Source organism: Oncorhynchus tshawytscha, linkage group LG34, assembly GCF_018296145.1.
Source record: "Oncorhynchus tshawytscha isolate Ot180627B linkage group LG34, Otsh_v2.0, whole genome shotgun sequence".
Classification (NCBI taxonomy): Eukaryota; Metazoa; Chordata; class Actinopteri; order Salmoniformes; family Salmonidae; genus Oncorhynchus; species Oncorhynchus tshawytscha.
In genome coordinates this window covers 9,711,026-9,736,233 of record NC_056462.1, presented here as the reverse complement: position 1 = coordinate 9,736,233, position 25,208 = coordinate 9,711,026, and the positions used below count along the sequence as shown (strand labels likewise).

At 44.1% G+C, this 25,208-nt stretch overlaps 4 protein-coding genes across 11 annotated transcripts in view; 2 read left to right on the top strand and 2 right to left on the bottom strand.

Annotated features, from left to right (window-relative positions):
• The window catches only part of LOC112231940 (zinc finger protein 583), a 969,163-nt gene extending 968,324 nt beyond the window's left edge, over positions 1 to 839 (bottom strand). The window contains exon 1 of one of the 3 annotated variants that reach the window (XM_042311879.1): positions 42 to 839. In XM_042311879.1, coding sequence (XP_042167813.1) covers positions 42 to 306 — 265 coding nt within the window. In that variant the 5' untranslated portion in view covers positions 307 to 839. The remainder of the gene's footprint in view (positions 1 to 41) is intronic. The other 2 variants (XM_042311880.1, XM_024398329.2) reach the window with 2 other exon arrangements.
• The window catches only part of LOC121841796, a 314,557-nt gene that overhangs the window by 172,866 nt on the left and 116,483 nt on the right, over positions 1 to 25,208 (top strand). The window lies entirely within an intron of this gene.
• Positions 12,568 to 24,136, bottom strand: LOC112231886 (zinc finger protein 148-like). Of its 3 annotated transcripts, none has more exons than XM_042311920.1 (6): positions 24,000 to 24,136; positions 19,420 to 19,520; positions 16,756 to 16,883; positions 15,804 to 16,409; positions 14,200 to 14,330; positions 12,568 to 14,003 (listed from the first exon to the last, which is right to left on the bottom strand). In XM_042311920.1, exons 4-6 carry the CDS (start codon positions 16,150 to 16,152, stop codon positions 12,852 to 12,854), a joined length of 1,632 nt encoding a protein of 543 aa, XP_042167854.1. In that variant the 5' UTR covers positions 16,153 to 16,409; positions 16,756 to 16,883; positions 19,420 to 19,520; positions 24,000 to 24,136; the 3' UTR covers positions 12,568 to 12,851. The 3 variants fall into 3 exon arrangements, with proteins under 3 accessions (XP_042167854.1, XP_042167853.1, XP_042167855.1); XM_042311919.1 differs by having other exon boundaries at positions 16,770 to 16,883; XM_042311921.1 differs by lacking the exons at positions 15,804 to 16,409; positions 16,756 to 16,883; positions 19,420 to 19,520; positions 24,000 to 24,136 and adding an exon at positions 14,935 to 15,790 and having other exon boundaries at positions 12,569 to 14,003.
• The window catches only part of LOC112231880 (zinc finger protein 624-like), a 22,125-nt gene continuing 19,997 nt past the window's right edge, over positions 23,081 to 25,208 (top strand). The window contains exons 1-3 of one of the 4 annotated variants that reach the window (XM_042311875.1): positions 23,081 to 24,368; positions 24,759 to 24,889; positions 25,043 to 25,207. In XM_042311875.1, coding sequence (XP_042167809.1) covers positions 24,080 to 24,368; positions 24,759 to 24,889; positions 25,043 to 25,207 — 585 coding nt within the window. In that variant the 5' untranslated portion in view covers positions 23,081 to 24,079. The remainder of the gene's footprint in view (positions 24,369 to 24,758; positions 24,890 to 25,042; position 25,208) is intronic. The other 3 variants (XM_042311877.1, XM_042311874.1, XM_042311876.1) reach the window with 3 other exon arrangements.

Sequence of the window (25,208 nt, the reverse complement as noted above, 5' to 3'; positions counted from 1 at the left end):
GGGCGACAGGCCGCGCAGCCTCCGCATTCAGCAAAATGTACCTCTTGCCATTCCTCTGTATCCGTCGAGGATCTTGACACTATTGGGACGACTCGCGAGGACGCGCTCCCGTGACACCTTCAGTTCCAGAAGCTGTAGTTTCCTCCGCAATGCCCTGTTTTCTTTCTGACTTTGAGACTTTTCCAAACGAAACACTGCATAGTCGTCGTCTACGAGTTTACATATCTCTGTAACGGCTGCATTCGCTAGCACCTCCATAATGGAGGCTATCTGAGTGTGAAAAACCACACCGTCACAGTTTGCCATTGTTAGCTAACACGAATTAAACACAAACTGGGGTAACGTTAAGTATGTGATGCTGTGCAGTTAAATTAACAATGTTCCACTGTGTTAATAAATGTCTAAATAACAATAAAAACCTTAACGTGGAAATTGTTATTGGTCACTTCCGTTTGTTTGGCGTCATAGCTTAAAGGGCGTGGTTAAATGAAAAGGTTATGAGCGCTGTTCTGTGAATTACGGTACAGTTTATTACGTTACACATAAAAACTCTTATGATCTGTATGTTTCAAGACGATAGGAGAAATTGATAACGAATACAATTATTCCTTCTACATCACCTCAGTAAGATAAAGATTCAATTGTCCTTGTTCTATCCAATGTTTACCATCTCTCTAAAAGCAGGTATTTACACAAGCCTGTTTCAAATGATAAATTAACTAAGGATTAATGAGGGGTATGTGGTTATTTACCCTCTTAGCCCAAGACACCAAACACAACTACAGTGCATTCGGAAAGTATTCAGACCCCATGACTTTTCCCACATTTTGGTACGTTTACAGCCGTATTCTAAAATGGTTCAAATATCCCCCCACCCCCCTCAATCTACACAAAATACCCCAAAATGACAAAGTAAAAACAGGTTTGGGAATGTTAACAAATTTATAATAAATACAAAAATATATAAATGTAATATTTCAGTTTAAGTATTTAGACCCTTTACTCAGTACTGTGTTGAAGCACCTTTGGCAGCAATTACAGCCTCAAGTCATCTTGGGTATGACGCTACAAGCTTGGCACATCTGTATTTGGGGAGTTTCTGTCTCTGTCAGGTTGTATGGGGAGCTTCACTCCACAGCTATTTTCAGGTCTCCCCAGAGATGTTTGATCGGGATCAAGTCCGGGCTCTGGCTGGGCCACTCAAGGACATGCAGAGACTTGTCCCGAAGCCACTCCTGCGTTGTCTTGGCTGTGTGCTTAAGTTTGTTGGAAGGTGAACCTTTGCCCAAGTCTGAGGTCCTGACCATGCTTCTCATGGTCTGAGAGTCCTTTAGGTGCTTTTTGGCAAACTCCAAGCGGGCTGTTATGTGTCTTTTACTGAGGAGTGGCTTCCGTCTGGCCACACTACCATAAAGGCCTGATTGGTGGAGTGCTGCAGGGATGGTTGTCCTTCTGGAAGGTTCTCCCATCTCCACAGTGAAACTCTGGAGATCTGTCAGAGTGACCATCGGGTTCTTGATCACCTGCCTGACCAACGCCCTTCTCCCCAGATTGTTCAGTTTGGCCGGGCGCCCAGCTCTAGGAAGAGTCTTGGTGGTTCCAAACTTCTCCCATGTAAGAATGGAGGCCACTATGTTCTTGGGGACCTTCAATGCTGCAGAAATGTTTTGGTACCCTTCCCAAGATCTGTGCCTCGACACAATCCTGTCTCGGAGCTCTAGGGACAATTCCTTCGACCTCATTGCTTGGTTTTTGCTCTGACATGCACTGTCAACTGTGGGATCTTTAATAGACAGGTGTGTGCCTTTCCAAATCATGTCTAATCAATTCAATTTACCACAGGTGGACTCCAATCAAGTTGTAGAAACATCTCAAGCATGATAACTGGAAACATGATGCACCTGAACTAAATTTAGAGTCTCATCGTAAAGGTTCTGAATACTTATTTAAATTGTACTGTTTTTTATTTTTAATACATTTGCAAAAACATTTTTAAAACTGTTTTCACGTTGCCATTATGGGGTATTGTGTGTAGAATGATGAGGGGGAAAATTTATTGAATCCATTTTAGAATAAGGTTGTAGCGTAACAAAATGTGGAAAAAGTCAAGGGGTCTGAATACTTTCCGAATGCATTATACGTCAGCTACAGAAAGGTTCCCAGATGCCCTCTGTGTAAATCTCAAGCCACACTGCTACTATTTCTCCCCATTGTGGACACTCCTATGTCTGATAAGGCTACTCAGGAAGAAGCTCTTGTAACATACTTTGCACTTGAAGGGCCTATCCTTAGTGTGAACGGTCTGGTGCTTCTTCAAATAGTTTGCCTCAGTAAAGTGCTTTGCACACGTGGGGCAGGCGTATGGCTTGTCTGCTTCCGTCTTAACGCTCGGCCTCCCACGTTATGACCCAATGACAGCAGAAGTAGAAGCAGGAGCCACTGCCCTCAGGTGGTTAGTCTTTGAGATCCCTCCTTGATCTCTAGACATTGTTTGGGTGTTGTTGGGATTGTGTGTTGTGTTATAGGCTAGGTACCTCTTGTGGTGAACGCCCATCCTTAACCTGTCTGTATTGATGGGGTAACCATGAGCCAACTGAGGAAGGCTAGACCCAGGCACAGGCCTTCCATGAATTCAGGTACAAGGCATTCGACGAGACTGAAGACATACTTCCTGTTAGAATACCCACCACTGTCTGTGAAGGCTGAAGCCCAGGTTGACCTACTCTGTTCATCATGGATACTGTGGTGTTTGTATCACAGGAACAGGAGGGTCTATCTCTATCAGCCCCAGGCCCTGCTTCATCCCTGCACTGAGACTGTGAAGAGAAGGGTCTGGGCTGCAGACTGGATCCCAGTCTCTTCCGCCAGCAACACTGGATATCAGAAGGTCCTCATGGACTGCAGACTGTAAACACACAATTGAACAGAAAAACATGAAGGTCTTTATATAAGAAACTATGCTGTACACACAGAAACATGACACTATAAAATGTTCTCCACAGTCAAGCCCATCTCTAATGCTGATACAAATGTAATATAACAAATTTCCATGTGTTGACTCAATAATTAAGTATAATGTTTTGGTTCGAATTAGATGGGAAACCCAGTCTGTGCAAAGAAACAAAAATAACCAAATCAGTCAGCACAGTCAGTTTTGTACAGTGGGGCAAAAAGTATTTATGGTCACCTACACCTTTCTGGCTCTCACAGACCTGCAACTTCTTCTTTAAGAGGCTCCTCTGTCCTCCACTCATTACCTGTATTAATGGCACCTGTTTGAAGTTGTTATCAGTATAAAAGACACCTGTCCACAACCTCAAACAGTCACACCCCAAACTCCACTATGGCCAAGACCAAAGAGCTGTCAAAGGACATCAGAAACAAAATTGTAGACCTGCACCAGGCTGGGAAGACTGAATCTGCAATAGGTAAGCAGCTTGGTTTGAAGAAATCAACTGTGGGAGCAATTATTAGGAAATGGAAGACATACAAGACCAATGATAATCTCCCTCGATCTGGGGCTCCACGCAAGATCTCACCCCGTGGGGTCAAAATGATCACAAGAACGGTGAGCAAATATCCCAGAACCACATGGGGGGACCTAGTGAATGACCTACAGAGAGCTGGGACCAAACTAACAAAACCTACCACCAGTAACACTCTACACCGCCAGGGACTCAAATCCTGCAGTGCCAGACGTCAAATCAAATCAAATTTTATTTGTCACATACACATGGTTAGCAGATGTTAATGCGAGGGTAGCGAAATGCTTGTGCTTCTAGTTCCGACAATGCAGTAATAACGAACAAGTAATCTAACTAACAATTCCAAAAAACTACTGTCTTATACACAGTGTAAGGGGATAAAGAATATGTACATAAGGATATATGAATGAGTGATGGTACAGAGCAGCATAGGCAAGATACAGTAGATGATATCGAGTACAGTATATACATATGAGATGGGTATGTAAACCAAGTGGCATAGTTAAAGTGGCTAGTGATACATGTATTACATAAGGATGCAGTCGATGATATAGAGTACAGTATCTACGTATGCATATGAGATGAATAATGTAGGGTAAGTAACATTATATAAGGTAGCATTGTTTAAAGTGGCTAGTGATATATTTACATAATTTCCCATCAATTCCCATTATTAAAGTGGCTGGAGTAGTGTCAGTGTCATTGACAGTGTGTTGGCAGTAGCCACTCAATGTTAGTGGTGGCTGTTTAACAGTCTGATGGCCTTGAGATAGAAGCTGTTTTTCAGTCTCTCGGTCCCAGCTTTGATGCACCTGTACTGACCTCGCCTTCTGGATGACAGCGGGGTGAACAGGCAGTGGCTCGGGTGGTTGATGTTCTTGATGATCTTTATGGCCTTCCTGTAGCATCGGGTAGTGTAGGTGTCCTGGAGGGCAGGTAGTTTGCCCCCGGTGATGCATTGTGCAGACCTCACTACCCTCTGGAGAGCCTTACGGTTGAGGGCGGTGCAGTTGCCATACCAGGCGGTGATACAGCCCGCCAGGATGCTCTCGATTGTGCATCTGTAGAAGTTTGTGAGTGCTTTTGGTGACAAGCCGAATTTCTTCAGCCTCCTGAGGTTGAAGAGGCGCTGCTGCGCCTTCCTCAAGATGCTGTCTGTGTGAGTGGACCAATTCAGTTTGTCTGTGATGTGTATGCTGAGGAACTTAAAACTTGCTACCCTCTCCACTACTGTTCCATCGATGTGGATGGGGGGGGTGTTCCCTCTGCTGTTTCCTGAAGTCCACAATCATCTCCTTAGTTTTGTTGACGTTGAGTGTGAGGTTATTTTCCTGACACCACACTCCGAGGGCCCTCACCTCCTCCCTGTAGGCCGTCTCGTCGTTGTTGGTAATCAAGCCTACCACTGTTGTGTCGTCCGCAAACTTGATGATTGAGTTGGAGGCGTGCGTGGCCACGCAGTCGTGGGTGAACAGGGAGTACAGGAGAGGGCTCAGAACGCACCCTTGTGGGGCTCCAGTGTTGAGGATCAGCGGGGAGGAGATGTTGTTGCCTACCCTCACCACCTGGGGGCGGCCCGTCAGGAAGTCCAGTACCCAGTTGCACAGGGCGGGGTCGAGACCCAGGGTCTCGAGCTTGATGACGAGCTTGGAGGGTACTATGGTGTTGAATGCCGAGCTGTAGTCGATGAACAGCATTCTCACATAGGTATTCCTCTTGTCCAGATGGGTTAGGGCAGTGTGCAGTGTGGTTGAGATTGCATCGTCTGTGGACCTATTTGGGCGGTAAGCAAATTGGAGTGGGTCTAGGGTGTCAGGTAGGGTGGAGGTGATATGGTCCTTGACTAGTCTCTCAAAGCACTTCATGATGACGGATGTGAGTGCTACGGGGCGGTAGTCGTTTAGCTCAGTTACCTTAGCTTTCTTGGGAACAGGAACAATGGTGGCCCTCTTGAAGCATGTGGGAACAGCAGACTGGTGTAGGGATTGATTGAATATGTCTGTAAACACACCGGCCAGCTGGTCTACGCATGCTCTGAGGGCGCGGCTGGGGATGCCGTCTGGGCCTGCAGCCTTGTGAGGGTTAACACGTTTAAATGTCTTACTCACTTCGGCTGCAGTGAAGGAGAGACCGCATGTTTTCGTTGCAGGCCGTGTCAGTGGCACTGTATTGTCCTCAAAGCGGGCAAAAAAGTTATTTAGTCTGCCTGGGAGCAAGACATCCTGGTCCGTGACTGGGCTGGGTTTCTTCCTGTAGTCCGTGATTGACTGTAGACCCTGCCACATGCCTCTTGTGTCTGAGCCGTTGAATTGAGATTCTACTTTGTCTCTGTACTGGCGCTTAGCTTGTTTGATAGCCTTGCGGAGGGAATAGCTGCACTGTTTGTATTCAGTCATGTTAGCAGACACCTTGCCCTGATTAAAAGCAGTGGTTCGCGCCTTCAGTTTCACACGAATGCTGCCATCAATCCACGGTTTCTGGTTAGGGAATGTTTTAATCGTTGCTATGGGAACGACATCTTCAACGCACGTTCTAATGAACTCGCACACCGAATCAGCGTATTCGTCAATGTTGTTGTCTGACGCAATACAAAACATCTCCCAGTCCACGTGATGGAAGCAGTCTTGGAGTGTGGAGTCAGCTTGGTCGGACCAGCGTTGGACAGACCTCAGAGTGGGGGCCTCTTGTTTTAGTTTCTGTCTGTAGGCAGGGATCAACAAAATGGAGTCGTGGTCAGCTTTTCCGAAAGGGGGGCGGGGCAGGGCCTTATATGCGTTGCGGAAGTTAGAGTAACAATGATCCAGGGTCTTTCCACCCCTGGTTGCGCAATCGATATGCTGATAAAATTTAGGGAGTCTTGTTTTCAGATTAGCCTTGTTAAAATCCCCAGCTACAATGAATGCAGCCTCCGGATAAATCGTTTCCAGATTGCAGAGAGTTAAATAAAGTTTGTTCAGAGCCATCGATGTGTCTGCTTGGGGGGATATATACGGCTGTGATTATAATCGAAGAGAATTCTCTTGGTAGATAATGCGGTCTACATTTGATTGTGAGGAATTCTAAATCAGGTGAACAGAAGGATTTGAGTTCCTGTATGTTTCTTTCATCACACCATGTCACGTTAGTCATAAGGCATACGCCCCCGCCCCTCTTCTTACCAGAAAGATGTTTGTTTCTGTCGGCGCGATGCGTGGAGAAACCCGCTGGCTGCACCGCTTCGGATAGCGTCTCTCCAGTTAGCCATGTTTCCGTGAAGCAGAGAACGTTACAGTCTCTGATGTCCCTCTGGAATGCTACCCTTGCTCGGATTTCATCAACCTTGTTGTCAAGAGACTGGACATTGGCAAGAAGAATGCTAGGGAGTGGTGCACGGTGTGCCCGTCTCCGGAGTCTGACCAGAAGACCGCTTCGTTTCCCTCTTTTTCTGAGTCGTTTTTTTGGGTCGCTGCATGTAATCCACTCCGTTGCACTGGTTGTAAGGCAGAACACAGGATCCGCATCGCGAAAAACATATTCTTGGTCGTACTGATGGTGAGTTGACGCTGATCTTATATTCAGTAGTTCTTCTCGGCTGTATGTAATGAAACCTGAGATGACCTGGGGTACTAGTGTAAGAAATAACACGTAAAAAAACAAAAAACTGCATAGTTTCCTAGGAACGCGAAGCGAGGCGGCCATCTCTGTCGGCGCCGGAAGTCTCTGCGGCCATCTCTGTCGGCGCCGAACGTGTCCCCCTCCTTAAGCCAGTACATGTCCAGGCCCGTCTGAAGTTTGCTAGAGAGCATGTGGATGATCCAGAAGAAGATTGGGAGAATGTAATATGGTCAGATGAAACCAAAATATAACTTTTTGGTAAAAACTCAACTCGTTGTGTTTGGAGGACAAAGAATGCTGAGTTGCATCCAAAGAACACCATACCTACTGTGAAGCATGGGGGTGGAAACATCATGCTTTGGGGCTGTTTTCCTACAAAGGGACCAGGACGACTGATCCGTGTAAAGGAAAGAATGAATGGGGCCATGTACCGTGAGATTTTGAGTGAAAACCTCCTTCCATCAGCAAGGGCATTGAAGATGAAACGTGGCTGGGTCTTTCAGCATGACAATGATCCCAAATACACCGCCCGGGCAACGAAGGAGTGGCTTCGTAAGAAGCATTTTTTAAACATTTTTTATTTTACCCCTTTTTCTCCCCAATTTCGTGGTATCCAATTGTTGTAGTAGCTACTATCTTGTCTCATCGCTTCAACTCCCGTACGGGCTCGGGAGAGACGAAGGTTGAAAGTCATGCGTCCTCCAATACCCAACCAAGCGTGCACTTTCATTTTTACAGACACCATCACACCAACCATCACCATATCATCTACTCCACCTCATCATACTATAAATCTAATCTCAACAGAATGAACTACAAACTAACTAGTACTACATTACATGTATACATGTATATGTATTACATATATACTATACATGGGCCGTGTGCATTTTCTGCTGGTGTATCCTGAGGTAGCTCCTCTCTGAAAACCTCTTCCCGCAGTACATACAGGGGAACGGCCTCTCGCCCATGTGAACCTTTTGGTGCCTCTTCAGCTGGTGGGAGAACCTCTGCTCACACTGGGGACAGCTTTAGGATTTCTCCCCTGTGTGGACCCTCTGGTGTCTCTTCAGGTGACCAGCCTGGACGAAGTGCATATCACACTGGGTACAGATGAACGGTCTCTCCCCTGTGTGCATCCTCTGGTGGATCGCCACCTGTTTTGGGGAAACTGAAGGCTTTCCCACAGAACGAACACGAGAAACGCTTCTCTTTGCCACCAGATCTACTGATAGCGTTACTACTACTGTCATTTGTCAATGGGCTTGTGTAGCCATTTAGTGTTGAGGCACTGGCATTGTCTGAGGTCTGGTTTAACATTAGGAGAGTGTGAGGAGGATGAAGGCCAGGGAGTGTATGTGTTGTCACAGGGTCCATGTTCCAGTTGATAGATCCTATAGAAGGCAGGCTGAAGGCAGCACCCGTTAGGGGGTTATCCTGAGGAGTCATCAGTATCTCTGAATCAAAACTATAGGAGCAGGATGGAGCATCAGTAGCTGAGTCTCTGTCTGTTCCCTCTCAACTCACACCGACACCTCCCTGTCCTCGCAGACCAAATCTAGGCCTTGCCCTGATCTCAGCAAGTCTGTTGTCATGGAGACTAAGTTTGGTTGTTGGTTTGTGTTCGACTGTCTGTTTCTGGTCGCGGTTAACAGTGTTGTTCCCCAGCCCAGAATTAAGGACGCTGTCCCTTCCACTATGTCACCTCTGTTCCTGCCATGCTCAATGACGTTGTCCCCTGGGCCCTTGGCTGCACCAGTCTGGGTATCCAAGATGGCTGCCCAGTCTCCTCTGTTAGCCTCCAGCCAACCACCTACGGGGAGAGGTTACAAAATAGACTTTACAAACATGGCAGAGAACTCTACATATGGATATTTATTTTTTACCTGGTCAAGTTCATACATTGTGTGTTTTGTATGTAAACATAGGATTGTATTGATTAAATTTTATGAATGAAGAAAATAAATACATAATAATAGCCAGGTGCATCACTATTCCCACTGAAGATCCATTACTATTAGTATATAGGCTATATGTATTTCTCTCTTACTTTGCTCCCCCATCTTTAGTCCACTCAGCAGATCAATGCTCTCTGGTCCATATTCTATTGTCTCCTCTTTGACTAGCAGCAGATCAGGCTTCCCATCCTCCATGTCTACTGACTGTAAGAGATACAGAGTGAGAGGATGTTGGATCATGAAATCTGATATGAGCACCCTACGATGAAGCACCTTCTGATTGGGCAATGAGGGATTGCTGTGAGTATTATACAAACAGGTAAATTTATTTGATACTATGCAAATGTGTTAGTTGATTTGATTACTTGACACTCTTTAAGGGTTTGATAATTCAAGGGCATGGTCCCACACCTAAAATGTATCAAGACCTGGGCCCGTATTTATATAGTCTCAGAGTTAAATTGCTGATCGTCCCCAGCCATCTATATAGTCTAATTCATTTTGATCTAAAAGGAAAAACTGATTCTAGATCAGCACTCCTACTCTGAGAGGCTTTGTGAATATGGGCCCTGACCTAATACCATTCTGATAGTAGTTCACAGTGAGCTCACCTCAATGAGACTGTGTGTGGTCCTGTGCTGCTCAGCTGGTTCCTCTGTGGGTTCAGGAGGAGATGTAGTCTGGTTGTACTCGATGACCATGGTCCCCTCAGGGTCCCCTCAGGGTTCCCCAGACCCTCCTCACACCCCTCCTCCACCAGCAGCACCTCTAGACCCTCCTCCTCCTAGAAGAGGTGGTACAGATTACACAGACATACACACCCTCAGGTACGTACACACAGATAATAAACACACTTTCAACATGGAGTGTTTACCCATCCCCACTACGTTTGAGTCCTATACTGTAGTTACAGAATTACTTAATTGCTGTTAAACCAATCATGGTGGACATAAATGTGTGGGTAAAAACAAGTCAGCTATGAAGTAAAAAACCATCAGACAAACCTGACTAAACTTTTTGACGTGTACAGTAGGCGTTTGTTAGTGTGTTTGGTATGTGTAAGTATATTTAGTAAGTGTATATTGGTTATAAAGCGCTGTTGGGTGTATGTAGAATAGTGTGAGATCAGATGTGATGTATACTAAAGAGAGTCTCAATGAAAGTCTTAGAATGAAAGTCCCATGTTGTCTTTATTAAACAGAAACAAGTTTCAAATACTCCATATGAAAACCACATTCATCTCTCAAGCTACTATTTTTTCCTAGCTTTCAAATAGGCACGTTCTTCTCTCCCCTGCAACCGGGTCCTGGGTCCTTATTGTATAAGAGAAAGTTGTGTTTTCTGTCAATATACCTGGTAAAGTCATGGTTAATAAACAACTAGGGGGGCCCTGTAAAATGTAAGATTTTTCCCCCAAAATAGTGTTTTTGGTCTGCCTGGAGAAATACCAACAAAAAAAATCCCCTTTAATTGCGCATCTGGCTCTTTAATTATGCGTCTAGCGATGGTTCTGTACTGCTGCTGCTCATTTCATGGCAAAGTTAGCAAATAACAAATAATAGATACAAACAGTTCATATTTAATTGAAAAGGTTTTGGGGAAACTCAAAAGACAGTTATCATATCAACTGGCTACACACAGAGTGATAGACAAATGCCTGCACCACACAGACAGACAGAGGCAATATTGCTGAAAATGTATTGGGAGAGTGTTAAATTTAGCTTTTTCATCAAATAGTGACTAACCAGGGGTGGGACAATGTCAATACAGCGTTGATTAGATAGTAGCTGGGAGCTTGCGGTGTCTTGTGATACTTGTGATACTTGCGGTGTCGGTGTCTTGTGATACTTGTGAGATTTGTTTATGTAATTTTGCGATGGAACACGTGAAAATTGAATGTACTTGCAAAATTTCCTGCAATTCTACACATTTTGCCATTGGGCGTAGAGAAAATGTTGTATTTTTAAATCAATTGCCGCCAATTGCCCAGCCCTGGCCTACACAGTACAAACACAATATGTAACAGACAGTTGAAGTCGGAAGTTTACATACACCTTAGCCAATTACATTTAAAGTCAGTTTTTCACAATTCCTGACATTTTAATCCTAGTAAAAATTCCCTGTTTTAGGTCAGGTAGGATCACCACTTTATTTTAAGAATGTGAAATGTCAGAATATTAGTAGAGAGAATGATTTATTTCAGCTTTTATTTCTTTCATCACATTCCCAGTGGGTCAGTAGTTTACATACACTCAATTAGTATTTGGTAGCATTGCCTTTAAATAGTTTAACTTGGATCAAACGTTTCAGGTAGCCTTCCACAAGCTTCCCACAATAAGTTGGGTGAATTTTGGCCCATTCTTCCTGACAGAGCTGGTGTAACTGAGTCAGGTTTGTAGGCCTCCTTGCTCGTACACGCTTTTTCAGTTCTGCCCACAAATTGTCTATAGGATTGAGGTCAGTGCTTTGTGATGGCCACTCCAATACCTTGACTTTGTTGTCCTTAAGCCATTTTGCTACAACTTTAGATGTATGCTTGGGGTCATTGTCTATTTGGAACCAAGCTTTAACTTCTTGACTGATGTCTTGAGATGTTGCTTGAATATATCCACAATTTTCCTACCTCATGATGCTATCTATTTTGTGAAGTGCACCAGTCCCTCCTGCAGCAAAGCACCCCCACAGCATGATGATGTTCTTCGGCTTGCAAGCCTCCCCCTTTTTCCACCAAACATAACGATGGTCATTACGGCCAAACAGTTCTATTTTCGTTTCATCAGACCAGAGGACATTTCTTCAAAAATTACGATCTTTGTCCCCATGTGCAGTTGCAAACCGTAGTCTGGATTTTTTTATTGTGGCTTTGGAGCAGTGGCTTCTTCTTTGCTGAGCGGCCTTTCAGGTTATGTCGATATAGGACTTGTTTCACTGTGGACACAGATACTTTTGTATCTGTTTCCTCCAGCATCTTCACAAGGTCCTTTGCTGTTGTTCTGGGATTAATTTGCACCTTTCGCACCAAAGTACATTCATCTCTAGGAGACAGAATGCGTCTCCTCCCTGAGCGGTATGATGGCTGCGTGGTTCTATGGTGTTTATACTTGCGTACTATTGTTTGTACAGATGAACGTGGTACCTTCAGGCATTTGGAAATTCCTTCCAAGGATGAACCAGACTTGTGGAGGTCTACAATTTTTTTCTGAGGTCTTGGCTGATATATTTTGATTTTCCCATGATGTCAAGCAAGAGGCACTGAGTTTGAAGGTAGGCCTTGAAATACATCCACAGGTACACCTCCAGTTGACTCAAATTATGTCAATTAGCCTATCAGAAGCTTCTATAGCCATGACATAATTTTCGGCAATTTTCCAAGCTGTTTAAAGATACAGTCAACTTAGTGTATGTAAACTTCTGACGCACTTGAATTATGATACAATGAATTATAAGTGAAATAATCTGTCTGTAAACAATTGTTGGAAAAATTACTTGTGTCATGCACAAAGTAGATGTCCTAACCGATTTGCCAAAACTATAGTTTGTTAACAAGAAATGTGTGGAGTGGTTGAAAAACGAGTTTTAATGACTCCAACCTAAGTCTATGTAAAATTCCGACTTCAACTGTATATGCCTTTACAGATCACACAATGTCTGGATGCAATATTCTACCTAGGAAAATTCAACACTGAAATCTGTTAATCTCGTTATTCCAAATGCATCGGTGGGTCTTTTCTGCTGACAAAAATAAAAATGAATCCTTGTCTTTAGTGAAGGGTTTGATCTCAAGTCAGAAGCTATCAAGTGGAATGGTTATTTTCTATTGAGTGGAATGTTTTTTCTGCTGGTGTATCCTGAGGTAGGTCCTCTCTGAGAACCTATTCTCACAAAGGGGGCAGCTGAAGGGTTTCTCCCCTGTGTGACCCCTCCGGTGCCTCTTCAGGTCACCAGCCTGGGCGAAACGCATGTGACACTGGGTACAGCTGTAGGGTTTTTCCCCTGTGTGGACCATCTGGTGTCTCTTCAGGTGGCCAGCCTGGGTGAAGCGCATATGACACTGAGTACAACTAAAGGGTTTCTCCCCTGTGTGGACCCTCTGGTGGATCTCCACCTTCTGGAGGCAGCTGAATCCTTTGTTACAGAACATGCAGAGGAACCGTTTCTCTTTACTGTTGCCTGATGTGGCTCCCCCTCCCTGAGCCTGATCGAAAAGGACATGGCCATGTGAATCGGAAGGCCCCCTCGACGTGGACACTGGGTCGCGATCCCCGAGCATGTGTAGAGGGGAGTGGGTAATGACATCTGGATTTGTCTCTAAGCTTTTCCTGTAATCTAAGAAATCTCTGCCCCGTGAGTGTCCGTCTCCTAGGTGATTAGCTGCATTCCATGTGGGAGGAACGTCGCCCTCCACTTTCACAGTCACTTCATCTACGACCAGACCCTCCCCTTTCTTATCTAGGCACCCTTCAGAGTATCCACTACTACTGTGCCGGTTCCAGTCCCCTCTTGACAGATCAGTCTGTGTCTCTAAAACCAAGGGCATGTTGCCAGGGTCCATCTCTGAAGCGTAAGAACAAGACGGATCATTACCGCCAGTGTCTAACGCGTCACCATCCCCAAAGGAATGAACCGTCCTCTGGCGAAATATCGGTAAATACACTGAGCCAGAAGCAGGAGGACAGCCCAGTGGCTCCAGTCTCTCTGGGTCTGATCTGTGGTCAGATCTTGTGTGTAACAGCCTGTGTGTTACAGTTAAAGTATTGGTATCTGTCTCTGTCTTGAGGACGGTGTTCAGCGTTCCACTGACCTCCGTGATGCTGTGTCGAGTTCTGGGCTGCACTGGGGCTGTCGTGGGGTCCTGCATGGCTACAGGGGGCACTCCAGCCATTTCAGTCTGAATGTCTCTGCTTTGCCGTGGGTCCTCCTCTCCTTCAGACCTCTCCAGCTTGACCCCAGGACCTGTATCTGCAGACTGACACAAGAAAAGTGGAGGTTATTACTGGTAAATGAGTGGAATTGTATAACAATGTTGTAGGGAAGTCTCACAAGCTCCCCTATGGCAGATAAAGATGTACATGTAAGCAAGTAAATAGCTGAGGGGAGCCTTTCTGAAATAAACTGACCACATTTGATGTACTGTAATTTTGATGTAATACTATTACACTAACCTCTATCATGATAACATGCTGGGTTGAGGTTCCACTCCCCTCATCAAAGGTGATTGGTTGGTCATCTCTCCATGTATTGTGTCCTGCTGGCTTCACAAAGCTCTTGTGGCCTCCAGTTAGATGTCCTTCACCTGAGAAAGTGATTGGGGAAACAAACAGTTTTCAGTTTGCATGTGTGTTATATTAAATATAGAGGAGGGAGTAAAATGTAGGCAAGCAATAAACATTTCAGAACAACTACTAGTCGAATAAGACATGGGAGAGATGACGAATTTTGGAAAATATATTTATTTATAGACTAATACACTTGAAACAAATAGCCAAACCGAAAACATTACTAGTGCCTCCACCGCGATCAAAGGACACAAACAAAAATGCGTACTGTCTTCTAGGGTGGCTAATGCTACTTCCTGATGTTGCCAGGGGTAGACAGACTCACGTGGTGTGCAACATCCGAAAGTGGTGGTGGGATTATTTGTATTAGTACAGTACGCACATTTCGTCCGTGTTTCCCCCCACAGACGAGCCATTAACTCAAGTTAAGAAGGAAACTGAAGCCTTTGCAGCCTGAATGGAAGATGTTTTATGTGCCAGCCGGTCCATGGGGGACAAGTGTATTGCTGGCCGAATACATTAAAGTTGGACGTAAAATGCCAAACGATGTAAAAGGCCGGATGGGCTAGGCTATATATGAACGCGACAGCCTCCGCTCTCTCGGCCTTCTGCTAAATGTACCTCTTGCCATTCCTCTGTATCGGTCGAGGATCCTGACACTACTGGGACGACTGGCGAGTGCGCGCTCTCGCACTATTCTCTCTGCGCGCTCCCGTGCCACCTTCATTTCCAGTAGCTGTAGTTTCCTCCGCAATCCCCTGTTTTCTTTCTGGCTTTGAGTTATTTCCAAACGAAACACTGCATAGTCGTCGTCTACGACTTTACAGATCTCTGCCACGGCTGCATTCGCTAGAACCTCCATGATGGAAGCTATCTGAGTGTGAAAAACCGTACAGTTAACGTTAGCCATTTTTAGCTAACCAGCAGCCAGATAGCATCTATAAACAAAGACCCGGGACCAACGCGAATTAAACACCGCCTGGGGTAATTATGTTAAATGTCTAAATAACAACGCTTGTTTCTGGTCACTGTTCACTTCCGTTCTTCTTCTTTAAAGTTTTCGATTACACCTATTGGTGTATTGCAGCCATCTACTGTACGGGGTCTTCTTCTTTGATATTATGGTGGTCCGAAAACAAATGCTATAGGTGCATGCCGCCACCTACTGTTTTGGCTGTATATCAGCCCAAATAATTAACCAAATTCAAATAAACAAGGCAAAACTCAATGTACTCCTTTATTTAGGCTCTGGGGCCTGAGAAGAAGAGCATCTTCGGACAGTATTCTTTGCAATGTTTCGGCAGTGAAGTCCTGGAAACCCAAAAACTTTTCAGCTCCAGTTTCTTTGTCTTTTTGTTCGTTTATGCAGTACAGTTAATCATATGTTCGATAAACACACAATTTTAAATTGTATCCATTTTAGAATAAGGCTGTAACGTAACAAAATGGGGAAAATGGGAAGGGGTATGAATACTTTGAATGCACTGTACCTTTTGTTGTGAATGCCCATCCTGGCACTGTCTGTATTGGTGGGGTAACCACGAGGTACTCTAATTGAGGAAGGCTAGACCCAGGTCCAGGCCCAGACCTTCTATGAACCCAGTCACGAGGCATTAGATGAGACGCTGAAGGAGAAAACAGATTTCCTGATAGACTCCCACCAGTGGAGTCTCCCACCACTCTCTGTGAAGGCTGAAGTCCAGGGTGACCTGTATCCAGGATGACTGTGGTGTTTGTATCATAGGAACAGGAGCGTCTCTCTCTATCAGCCCCAGGTCCTGCTTCATGCCTGCTCTGAGACTGTGAAGAGAAGGGTCTGGGGCTGCAGACTGGATCCATGACTGGAGCCTCTGTCTCTCTGATGACCACCAGGACTGAGGTTGTTCAGTCCACCTGTCCACTGGCGGTGATCTGTGTGGTGGTGGAGTCTCTGTCCCTAGTGGTTCAGTGCCAGGTCCGACTCGGGAAGGAAGAGAGATGGCTCCTGATCCAGTGTCCTGATCCGGGGACAGGGTTTGTGACCAGCCACCTCAGAGGTCCAGTCTCTCCCACCAGCAACACCGAATACAGGTCAGCAGGTCTTCATGGACTGCAGACTGTAAACACAAATTGTACAGAAATGCATAAAGGTTTATATTAAAAAAACATTTTCTGTACACAAAGAAACATGATAATTATAAAGTGTTAACCACAGTCAAGCCCATCTCTAAAACTGGGATTCAAGTACCTAACAATATGGAGCCATTGGAGTAAAAAATACATTTAAAAATCCATGTGTTGATTCAAGAATGAAGAAGACAAAATCTACGCCTCGCCCTAGTCTCAGCCAGTATGTTGTCATGGAGACTAAGGTTGTTGTTTTGTGTTAAACTGTCAGCTTCTGGTTGTGGTGAAAAGTGTTGTCCCCAGACCAGTTTTGAAGACGCTGTCCTATCCATTGACCTCCACTATGTCACCTCTGGTCCTGGCCTGATCTGTGATGTCGTCCCCTAGGCCCTTGGCTGCACCCATCTGGGTCTTGGGATCCAAGATGGACACGCACTCTCCTCTGTTAGCCTCCAGCCAACCACCTACAGAAAGAGGTTCGAAAATGTGACCTGTTTCAGGAAGCTAGGCGTATGTCACATGTCACCACTTCACAGGAGGCATTTGAACGTAACAAAATGTTTTTTTTTTAATCATAATGCGTTTTTGTGCAGAAATGCCTTCTGGAACATGTAAACTTTCATATGCCTTTATAACAAACTTGTATGCCATCTGTAAATATGAATACAATTGTTAAATTGCGACCCTAATTGGTTTAGCCACAGAAAGAGACAGGAGCCTTCCTGCTAGCTATGATTGGCTAAGATAATGGATGGGCTGGACATGCAGAGAGATGAGCTCGGATTGGTCTGCCATGTAGCATGCTTCCGTCTATAACATGAGCTTCTCAGTATGTGGAGATAATTTCTACCACAGATTTGTGAAAGATGTCATGAAGAACTGCAAGTGTTGCTACTGCTCTAAACATTGCTGCCCTTAATTTAACAGGCGCTATCGGCAACGATCAGAGAGAAAGAGTTTGAGGACGATCGTGCCATGCTGACTCTAGGACTCTTAAAATGAATCAGACAATGAGGAAATCCCTGACTTAGTGTAACGGATGTGAAATGGCTAGCTAGTTAGCGGTGGTGCGCGCTAAATAGCGTTTCAATCGATGACGTCACTTGCTCTGAGACCTTGAAGTAGTGGTTCCCCTTGCTCTGCAAGGGCCGCGGCTTTTGTGGAGCGATGGGTAACGATGCTTCGTGGGTGACTGTTGTTGATGTGTGCAGAGGGTCCCTGGTTCGCGCCCGGGTATGGGCGAGGGGACGGACTAAAGTTATACTGTTACATTAGGTAAAAACATTTTCATTTAACCAGACATTGTAGTCTTCTGATGACAGTGATGTGGAAGAAACGGCGATCAACAGTGTTGTTGTCATGGAAGAAGTTGACCAAGTTTTGAAATCAGTGGCATGTCTGGTGGAAGCAGAATATGATTTCGACTCCCTTCGCAATTGCAAAGAGGCCCCCGAAGGAGGTTGTATAAAACAACTGTCTCTGGATTACATTTCAAACTAAGGCCAACCATGGCATCCATGACAGAGAGCGAGAATCGTTCATCCATGTATACGGGTAAGAGTCTAGCTACATTTTCATATATGTTAAACATTTTTTCAGACAGTTGTTTTCAATGCAAGTTAAAGTGTACTATTGGCTAGCTAACATTAGCTGGCTGGCTCGCTAGCTAACGTTACGTGTATGATCTGTGTAGCAATATTACTTGTCTCTCAGAAAGCCATTTGCATTGCTAGTTATAGCTTAATGTTAGCTAGCTAGCTAACATTGAACCAAGTTGGTTATCTTTAGCTACCTGCAGATTCATGCATGGTGCAGGGTAGTATGAGTTGGGATTATGGTTCATTGTTTAGATAGCTACCTACCTAGCTAGCTACCTACCTACCTGCCTAAACAAAACACTCCACTATGCAAGTAACCATTTCACTGTACCGTTTACAACTTCTATAACCTGTGCATGTGACAAATAAACTTTGATTTGACATAGTGTGCGTTTACGAGAGACGGTAATGTGAAGAACAACATGACCTGCACCAAAGCCAAATTAGGTAGTAGGCCAAGGACTAGATAGTGTATTTTTACTATGACTTTTTGCTACTACTTTCACCGCTTTGAAGTCTTGAAATCTTTGGTTGTTTACTATGCTACCTTACTCTGTTTAGCACATGACCTCACATGTGAATCCTTAAAGAGATGGGTGGAGCTAAGGCTTAAGAGGGAGTGAACTATGCTGAATGGGTGTAGACAAAGAAGAGCTCTCCATTAGGTGTACCAACACATTCAAGGGCCATTTTCTCAACAGTGGGGTTAAGTTGATCAACTTTCAAAGCAGAATTACTTTCCCATTGTATGATATACCAGTTTCTCTACTTTTATCAAATGTTAAAAAAACACAATTTAAAATGTTGCTACATAGGTCTCAAATAGGTGGTAAGTCAAGTTCATTCATTATAATGTGTGCTTTTGTAACATAAGTCGCATTGATTTAATTTTATGAATGATGAAAAAGACAAAATAATAGCCAGGCGCATCACTTTACCATTGAAGATTATGAAAGAAAAATTACAAGATGTTATAATACTTTTTATGCATCGAACACCTTTGATGAGTACTTTCTCATCTGTGTCTGTTTGAACTGAGAGGAGCCTAAAAACCTACAGCTGGCATTCCATAGATAAGATGTGGTGGGTGTAACCGAGAGAGAGTGCCAAGAGGAATAGAACAAAACCCGCAGTGTCTAATCATTCTTGCATCTGGGAAACCGCACCAAAGGCTTTCCAGCCATAACTAAGCATTCTTAGTGTCAGTTACATAAGAACCAGCATTGTCTGTAAAGGTTAAGCCTCTGCAACACATTTTAGAGTGTGGGATCGACAGCTTCATTATTGCAATAATTAATCGATATTGAATAAAGATGATTGTTTGAAGAAATGACAGTCTCTCTTAGTATGAATGTCCATGACAAGATATACTGTATGTAGGCTATATGTATTTCCCCCTTACCTTGCTCTTCCATCTTCAGCAGATCAATGTTCGCTGGTCCGTCCTCTTATCTCCTCTTTGACTAGCAACAGATCATGCTTCCCATTCTCCATCTCTATTGACTGTAAGAGACACAGAATGAGAGGATGTTGGAGCAAGAAATCTGATATGAGCACCCTGCTATGGAGCATCTCCTGGTTGGGCAATAAGGGATTGCTATGAGTATTATGCAAATGCTAGTTGATTTGATTACTTGACACTCTTTAATGGTTTTATAATTCAAAGTAATGGTCCCACACTTAAGACGAAATTAATCAAGACCGTGGCCCATTTCTACAAATATTCTCAGTGTAAAAGTATTCATTATGATCTAATAGGCAAAACTGATCCTAGGTCTGCACTCCTACTCAGAGGCTTTGTGAATATTGACCTTCAATTAAACGCAGAATCTCAAATTTCACCGCCTGTCCCTTTTAATAACAGGACAACAGCACACATTTCAGCAAATAAAGGCCTGTTCTCAAATAAACACTGGGTCTAAATTATATGTTTAATGAATTTACCATAAATTACAATGAATTGTTTAGGGACAGTTAAAATAAACACCATCCCCCTCATAAAATGAACGCTAAAATGATTATTAACACCATGAATAACAATAACTGATGCAACTCTGTTTGTAAACTTGGATATCAACTTTACCACTTCAGAATGGTTTTGTGGCACAGTCCATGCCACGCAGGGCTAACTCGCCGACCACAACCCGACAAACCCACTCTCCCTTCCTGTCTCATTACACTATGATCAGAGCAGGCTGCAGATAATGATCAGCTAGAGGGAAGTCAGATTTTCAACATTTTGATGCTATATTCATGATGATATCAAATATATGCAAGGAATTTTGCACCAACAGGTTTCTGTAAGAATGCACCATTACACAACCAATCAGCAACGCACAATTGAATACCGATTACCGACTTTTAGCGCTTCTCATCACGGTTTGCGCCACAATAAAGTAGAGTATGTCAATCTCGACAAACAAAAAATACATCCATCCCTACTCAGTATCGAACGCTTGGTTTGACAATCTTTGAACATCATTAAACTTTTTGATGTTTTGCAACAGATGTCTCTTTCCATTAATCAAATGGCCGTTGTGCAGTTTGGAGTTATATTAGAGTGGAGTGGAGGGGACTTTTGAAGTAGCCTAATCAGATTAACACTCCCAACGGGCTCTGGAGAAGGCAAGGTCGAGTCATGCGTCCTCCGAAACATGACCCGCCTAACCGCGCTTCTTAACACCTGTTCGCTTAACTCGGAAGCCAGCTGCACCATGTGTCGTCGGAGGAAACACTGTTCAAATGACAACCAAAGTCATGTTTCGGAGGACGCATGACTCGAACTTGCCCTCTCCCGAGCCCGTTGAGAGTTGCAATAATGAGACAAGTTTGTAATCACAAAATTGAGGAGAAAAAAAAGGGGGTACAAATTTTTTAAATAATAATTAACCTTATTTACATAAGTATTCAGACCCTTTGCTGTGAGCCTCGAAATTGAGCTCAGGTGCATCCTGTTTCCATTGATCATCCTTGAGATATTTCTACAACTTGATTGGAGTCCACCTGTGGTAAATTCAATTGATTGGACATGATTTGGAAAGGCACACACCTATATAAAGTTCCCATCATTCAGGGAGGCCATCAGGGAGGTGACCAAGAACCCTATGGTCACTCTGACAGAGCTCCAGAGTTCCTCTGTGGAGTTGGGAGAACCTTCCAGATGGACAACCATCTCTGCAGCACTCCACCAGTCAGGCCTTTATGGTGGAGTGGCCAGAATGAAGCCACTCCTCAGTAAAAGGCACATGACAGCCCGCTAGGAGTTTTCCAAAAGGCCTCTAAAGACTCTCAGACCACGAGAAACAAGATTCTCTCATCTGATGAAACCAAGGTTGAACAATTTGGCCTGAAAGCAAAGCGTCACGTCTAGAGACAACGACCCTAGGCACACAGCCTAGACAACGTAGGAGTGGATTCAGGACAAGTCTCTGATGTCCTTGAGTGGCCCAGCCAGAGCCCGGACTTGAACATCTCTGGAGAGACCTGACAATTGCTGTGCAGCGATGCTCCCTATCCAGCCTGACAGAGGTTGGGATTAACTGCCCAAATACAGGTATGACAAGCTTGTAGCGTTATACAAGGCGGTAATCACTGCCAAAGGTACTTCAACAAAGTACTAAGTAAAGGGTCTGAATACTTATGTAAATTATATATTTTTTAAAAGTATATATAAATTTGCAAAAATTTATAAAAACTGTTTTTGCTTTGTCACTATGGGGTATTGTGTGTAAATTTGAGGGGGGAACATTTTTGAATACATTTTAGAATAAGGCTGTAGCGTAACAAAATGTGGAAAAAGTCAAGGGATCTGAATACTTTCAGAATGCACTGTATACAGTAACTAACCCCTCTACTGCACACATTTTGGTTTTTCATTTTATTATGTTCTGAGGTGTTGTCCATCCCCAAAGACCTGGAGAAAAGGACCAACTTTGGAAAACCCTGGTATACATCATTGGTCATGACGCGCGAATTTCACCTGATCGTGGCTGACTGCCCATGTGGTCATGTTGTCTAAACTTGTAGGTACTGAAGCTTGTGGTGATCGGTGGCATGTTATAGAACCTATCCACAAGATTGTAGGCTACAGCTTAGTTGTTAAGGTTGTAAAAGATGTGAAAGTTACTGTCTCACTGACCAAGGCCAATTTTGGCTCAGGGTTGGTCACATGACCCACTACAGTGACTGTTTTTCTTATTCCAATGATTTGATGATTGACAATCTATAAAATGTTTATTTTGCATGCTCGCGCACACGATGCGGGCAGTGTGGTCCGCATGTATAATTGAGCAAGCATTGGAAAATAAATTTGCACATACATGTTATTCAATTATTGCACCCACACTGCTTGCGCACATCTGCGTAGCCTCTCCCATATCCTCATTGGTTTTTAGGAGCTTATATCCACGTGGGTGATTGAAAGGTGAACTGAGGTCCACACTCCAGTCCTGTTGGTACTGCACCTTAAAGTTGGTTGCCAACTGCCATATAAAGTGCAAAGAAGGAGGAGAGATTACTAGAAACAAACTCCGTTTTCCCTTTTATCTGTGGATTAATTGTCAGAGTAGAGGACCTTGTGCATTTCAGGCAAATTATCAACCCAATGTTTATATCCCAGGACAAATTAGCTAGCAACAGCAAGCTAAATTGCCATAAATGTTTAATGCTTTTCGACCTGCCCCCAAATTAATACAGTTGGTTCAGAGTTCGTTTTGATATTTCAACCTGCGTGTCCTGATCGCGTCTGATGTGGGTGGCCACAAGCGGTGTGGTCAGCATGTGAGACACTGCATTGCAGTGCTAGAGGCGTCACTACAGGGTCGGGAGGGCGTCATCCAGGTTAGCGACTCCTTGTGGCGGCCGGGCGCATGCAGGTTGACTTCGGTTGTCAGGTGAACGGTGTTTCCTTGACACATTGGTGCAGCTGGCGTTAAAGAAGCGCGGTTTGGCGGGTCACGTTTCGGAGAACGCATGACTCGACCTTTGCCTCCCGAGCCCGTTGGGGAGTTGCAGCGATGAGACAAGATCGAAAAAGGGGGTAAAATACACACAAAAAAAATGAACAACTTTATTTTTTAAATAAATAAAAATGACAAGTTGTATGCAAATCCCTTTCATTTGAACCATTAATCATTACAGGCAATACTATAGCTACAATGTAAATTGCACCTCTTCTGTGTTAATTGGTTCTTTATCCTGATTGTCTATGGCATCAGATGAGTGCCAAATTGAGATGGAGCACGCAAGCAAGAATATAAATCACAGCCCGAGCAGATTTGTATCAAAGAAAAACAGTCGCGCAAGCGCATAAACTACTTTGATCGTGCATAGACAGGGTTGGGCTGGAAATTAAACTTGAGAGCTTGAAACATTGATATTGAACAAGTTGAACATCATTGTCGAATGCTATAAATTAATCCGAGTGCATGCAGAGATTTCTGCACTCTCAAAAATACACCCTGCCCATGTATGAAAGTCTCTTCTCACAAACACAATTTTCATTTTGCTCTCATTGTCCATCTCACGGAGTGAACGTTTGACAGTCCTATGTCGTGGGGCTCTGCTCCTAGTGGTTTACCCAAGGTGCCAGGGTTCTGGTCAAGAAGTTCTGATATTGATTGAACGATCCGCACATGGATCGAAGAGCTTACTCTTTCACATTCAGAAAATCTTAAGGTGATATTCTATTTAATAATGTATTCCATTTCCTTAGGTATAATGGTTTAATTGGGTAGGGATGTGAACTAGGCTTTTGACCGTCGCAGTCTCTGGTCCACACTCCAGTTCAATTTGTGGCAGTAATGCATCACTAAAGTTGGTTGCCAACCATTTAAGAACCACTGAAGAAGAACTGTCAACGGAAGTGAAAAGTAACCAAGAACAATATACACGGCAGCGTTTTTATTGTTGTTATATATACTTTTATTATCACCTTGAAACTCAAAATATTACTTATGTAACTGCACAGCCACACATACTTACCCCAGGCAGTGTTAAATTCGCGTTGGAGACAGGCCTTGGTTGATAGATGTTATTAAGATAACGCTAGCTAGTTGCTAACAATGGCTAACTGTAGGCCTATGGTTTTTCACACTCAAATAGCCTCCATTATGGAGGTGCTAGCGAATGCAGCCGTGGCAGATATCTGTAAACTCGTAGACGATGACTATGCAGTGTTTCGTTTGGAAATAACTCAAAGCCAGAATGAAAGCAGGGCATTGCGGAGGAAACTACAGCTACTTGAAATGAAGGTGGCACGGGAGCGCGCAGAGAGAACGACGCGAGAACGCGTCCTCGCCAGTCGTCCCAGTAGTGTCAAGATCCTCGACCGATACAAAGGAATGACAAGAGGTTGGCTACATTTTGCAGAAGGCCGATGCTGCGGGGCCTGTCGCCCAGATCACATCTTCGCATGTGTGACGTTAGATGTGTTTAACACATATGGTTAATCAGAATTGGGTATTGGTCAGTTTTGGGATAGTATGCAATAATTCCCCAGGTTACTTAGCTAACTTGCAGAAAAACAATATCATATTCTGACCAGATTGATTTACTGGCATTTCTTATTATTTACTAATAGAAAACAATATGATGCATGGAACAGTAAATCAAGAAATTATAAGTGTTACCTTACATCCTTGCCAATTGTAGACAGTGTCAAAACTGTCAATAGTCTACAATATAGCATTCAGCATTGACAGTACCTAACCAGTACCTCTTTCCCCCCAATCACTCACTCAGGTGAAGGACATCTCACTGGAGGGCACAGGAGCTTTGTGAAGCCTACTGGACACAATGCGTGGAGAGATGACCAACCAATCACTGTTGATGAGGGGAGTGTAACCTCAACCCAGCACTTTATTGTGATAGAGGTTTGTGTAACAGTATTACATCAAAATTACAGTTCATCAAATGTGGCCAGTTTATTTCAGAAAGGCTCCCCTCTGCTATTCACTTGCTCACATCCCTACAACATTGTTATCCAATTCTACTCATGCACCGGTAATAGCCTTTTCTTGTGTCAGTCTGCAGATGAAAATGCAGCAGGTCCTGGGGTCAAGCTGGAGAGGACTGAACGAGAGAAGGACCAACGGCACCAGACTGGAGCACCGGCTGGAGTGGCGCCCTCTGTAGCCACCGAGGATCTCGCCGCTGCGACCCAGGCCAGGACCCGACGCAGGATCACGGAGG

Coding starts and splice junctions, on each gene's coding strand:
- LOC112231886 (XM_042311920.1), bottom strand. CDS start 16,152: ATGGATCCAGTCTGCAGCCCCAGACCCTTCTCTTCACAGTCTCAGAGC. Junction 14,331..15,803: donor ATGGGCATTCACAACAAAAG/GTACAGTGCATT, acceptor TCACTTTCTCAG/GTGAAGGACATCTAACTGGA. Junction 14,004..14,199: donor AGCATGTTATCATGATAGAG/GTTAGTGTAATA, acceptor TTCTTGTGTCAG/TCTGCAGATACAGGTCCTGG.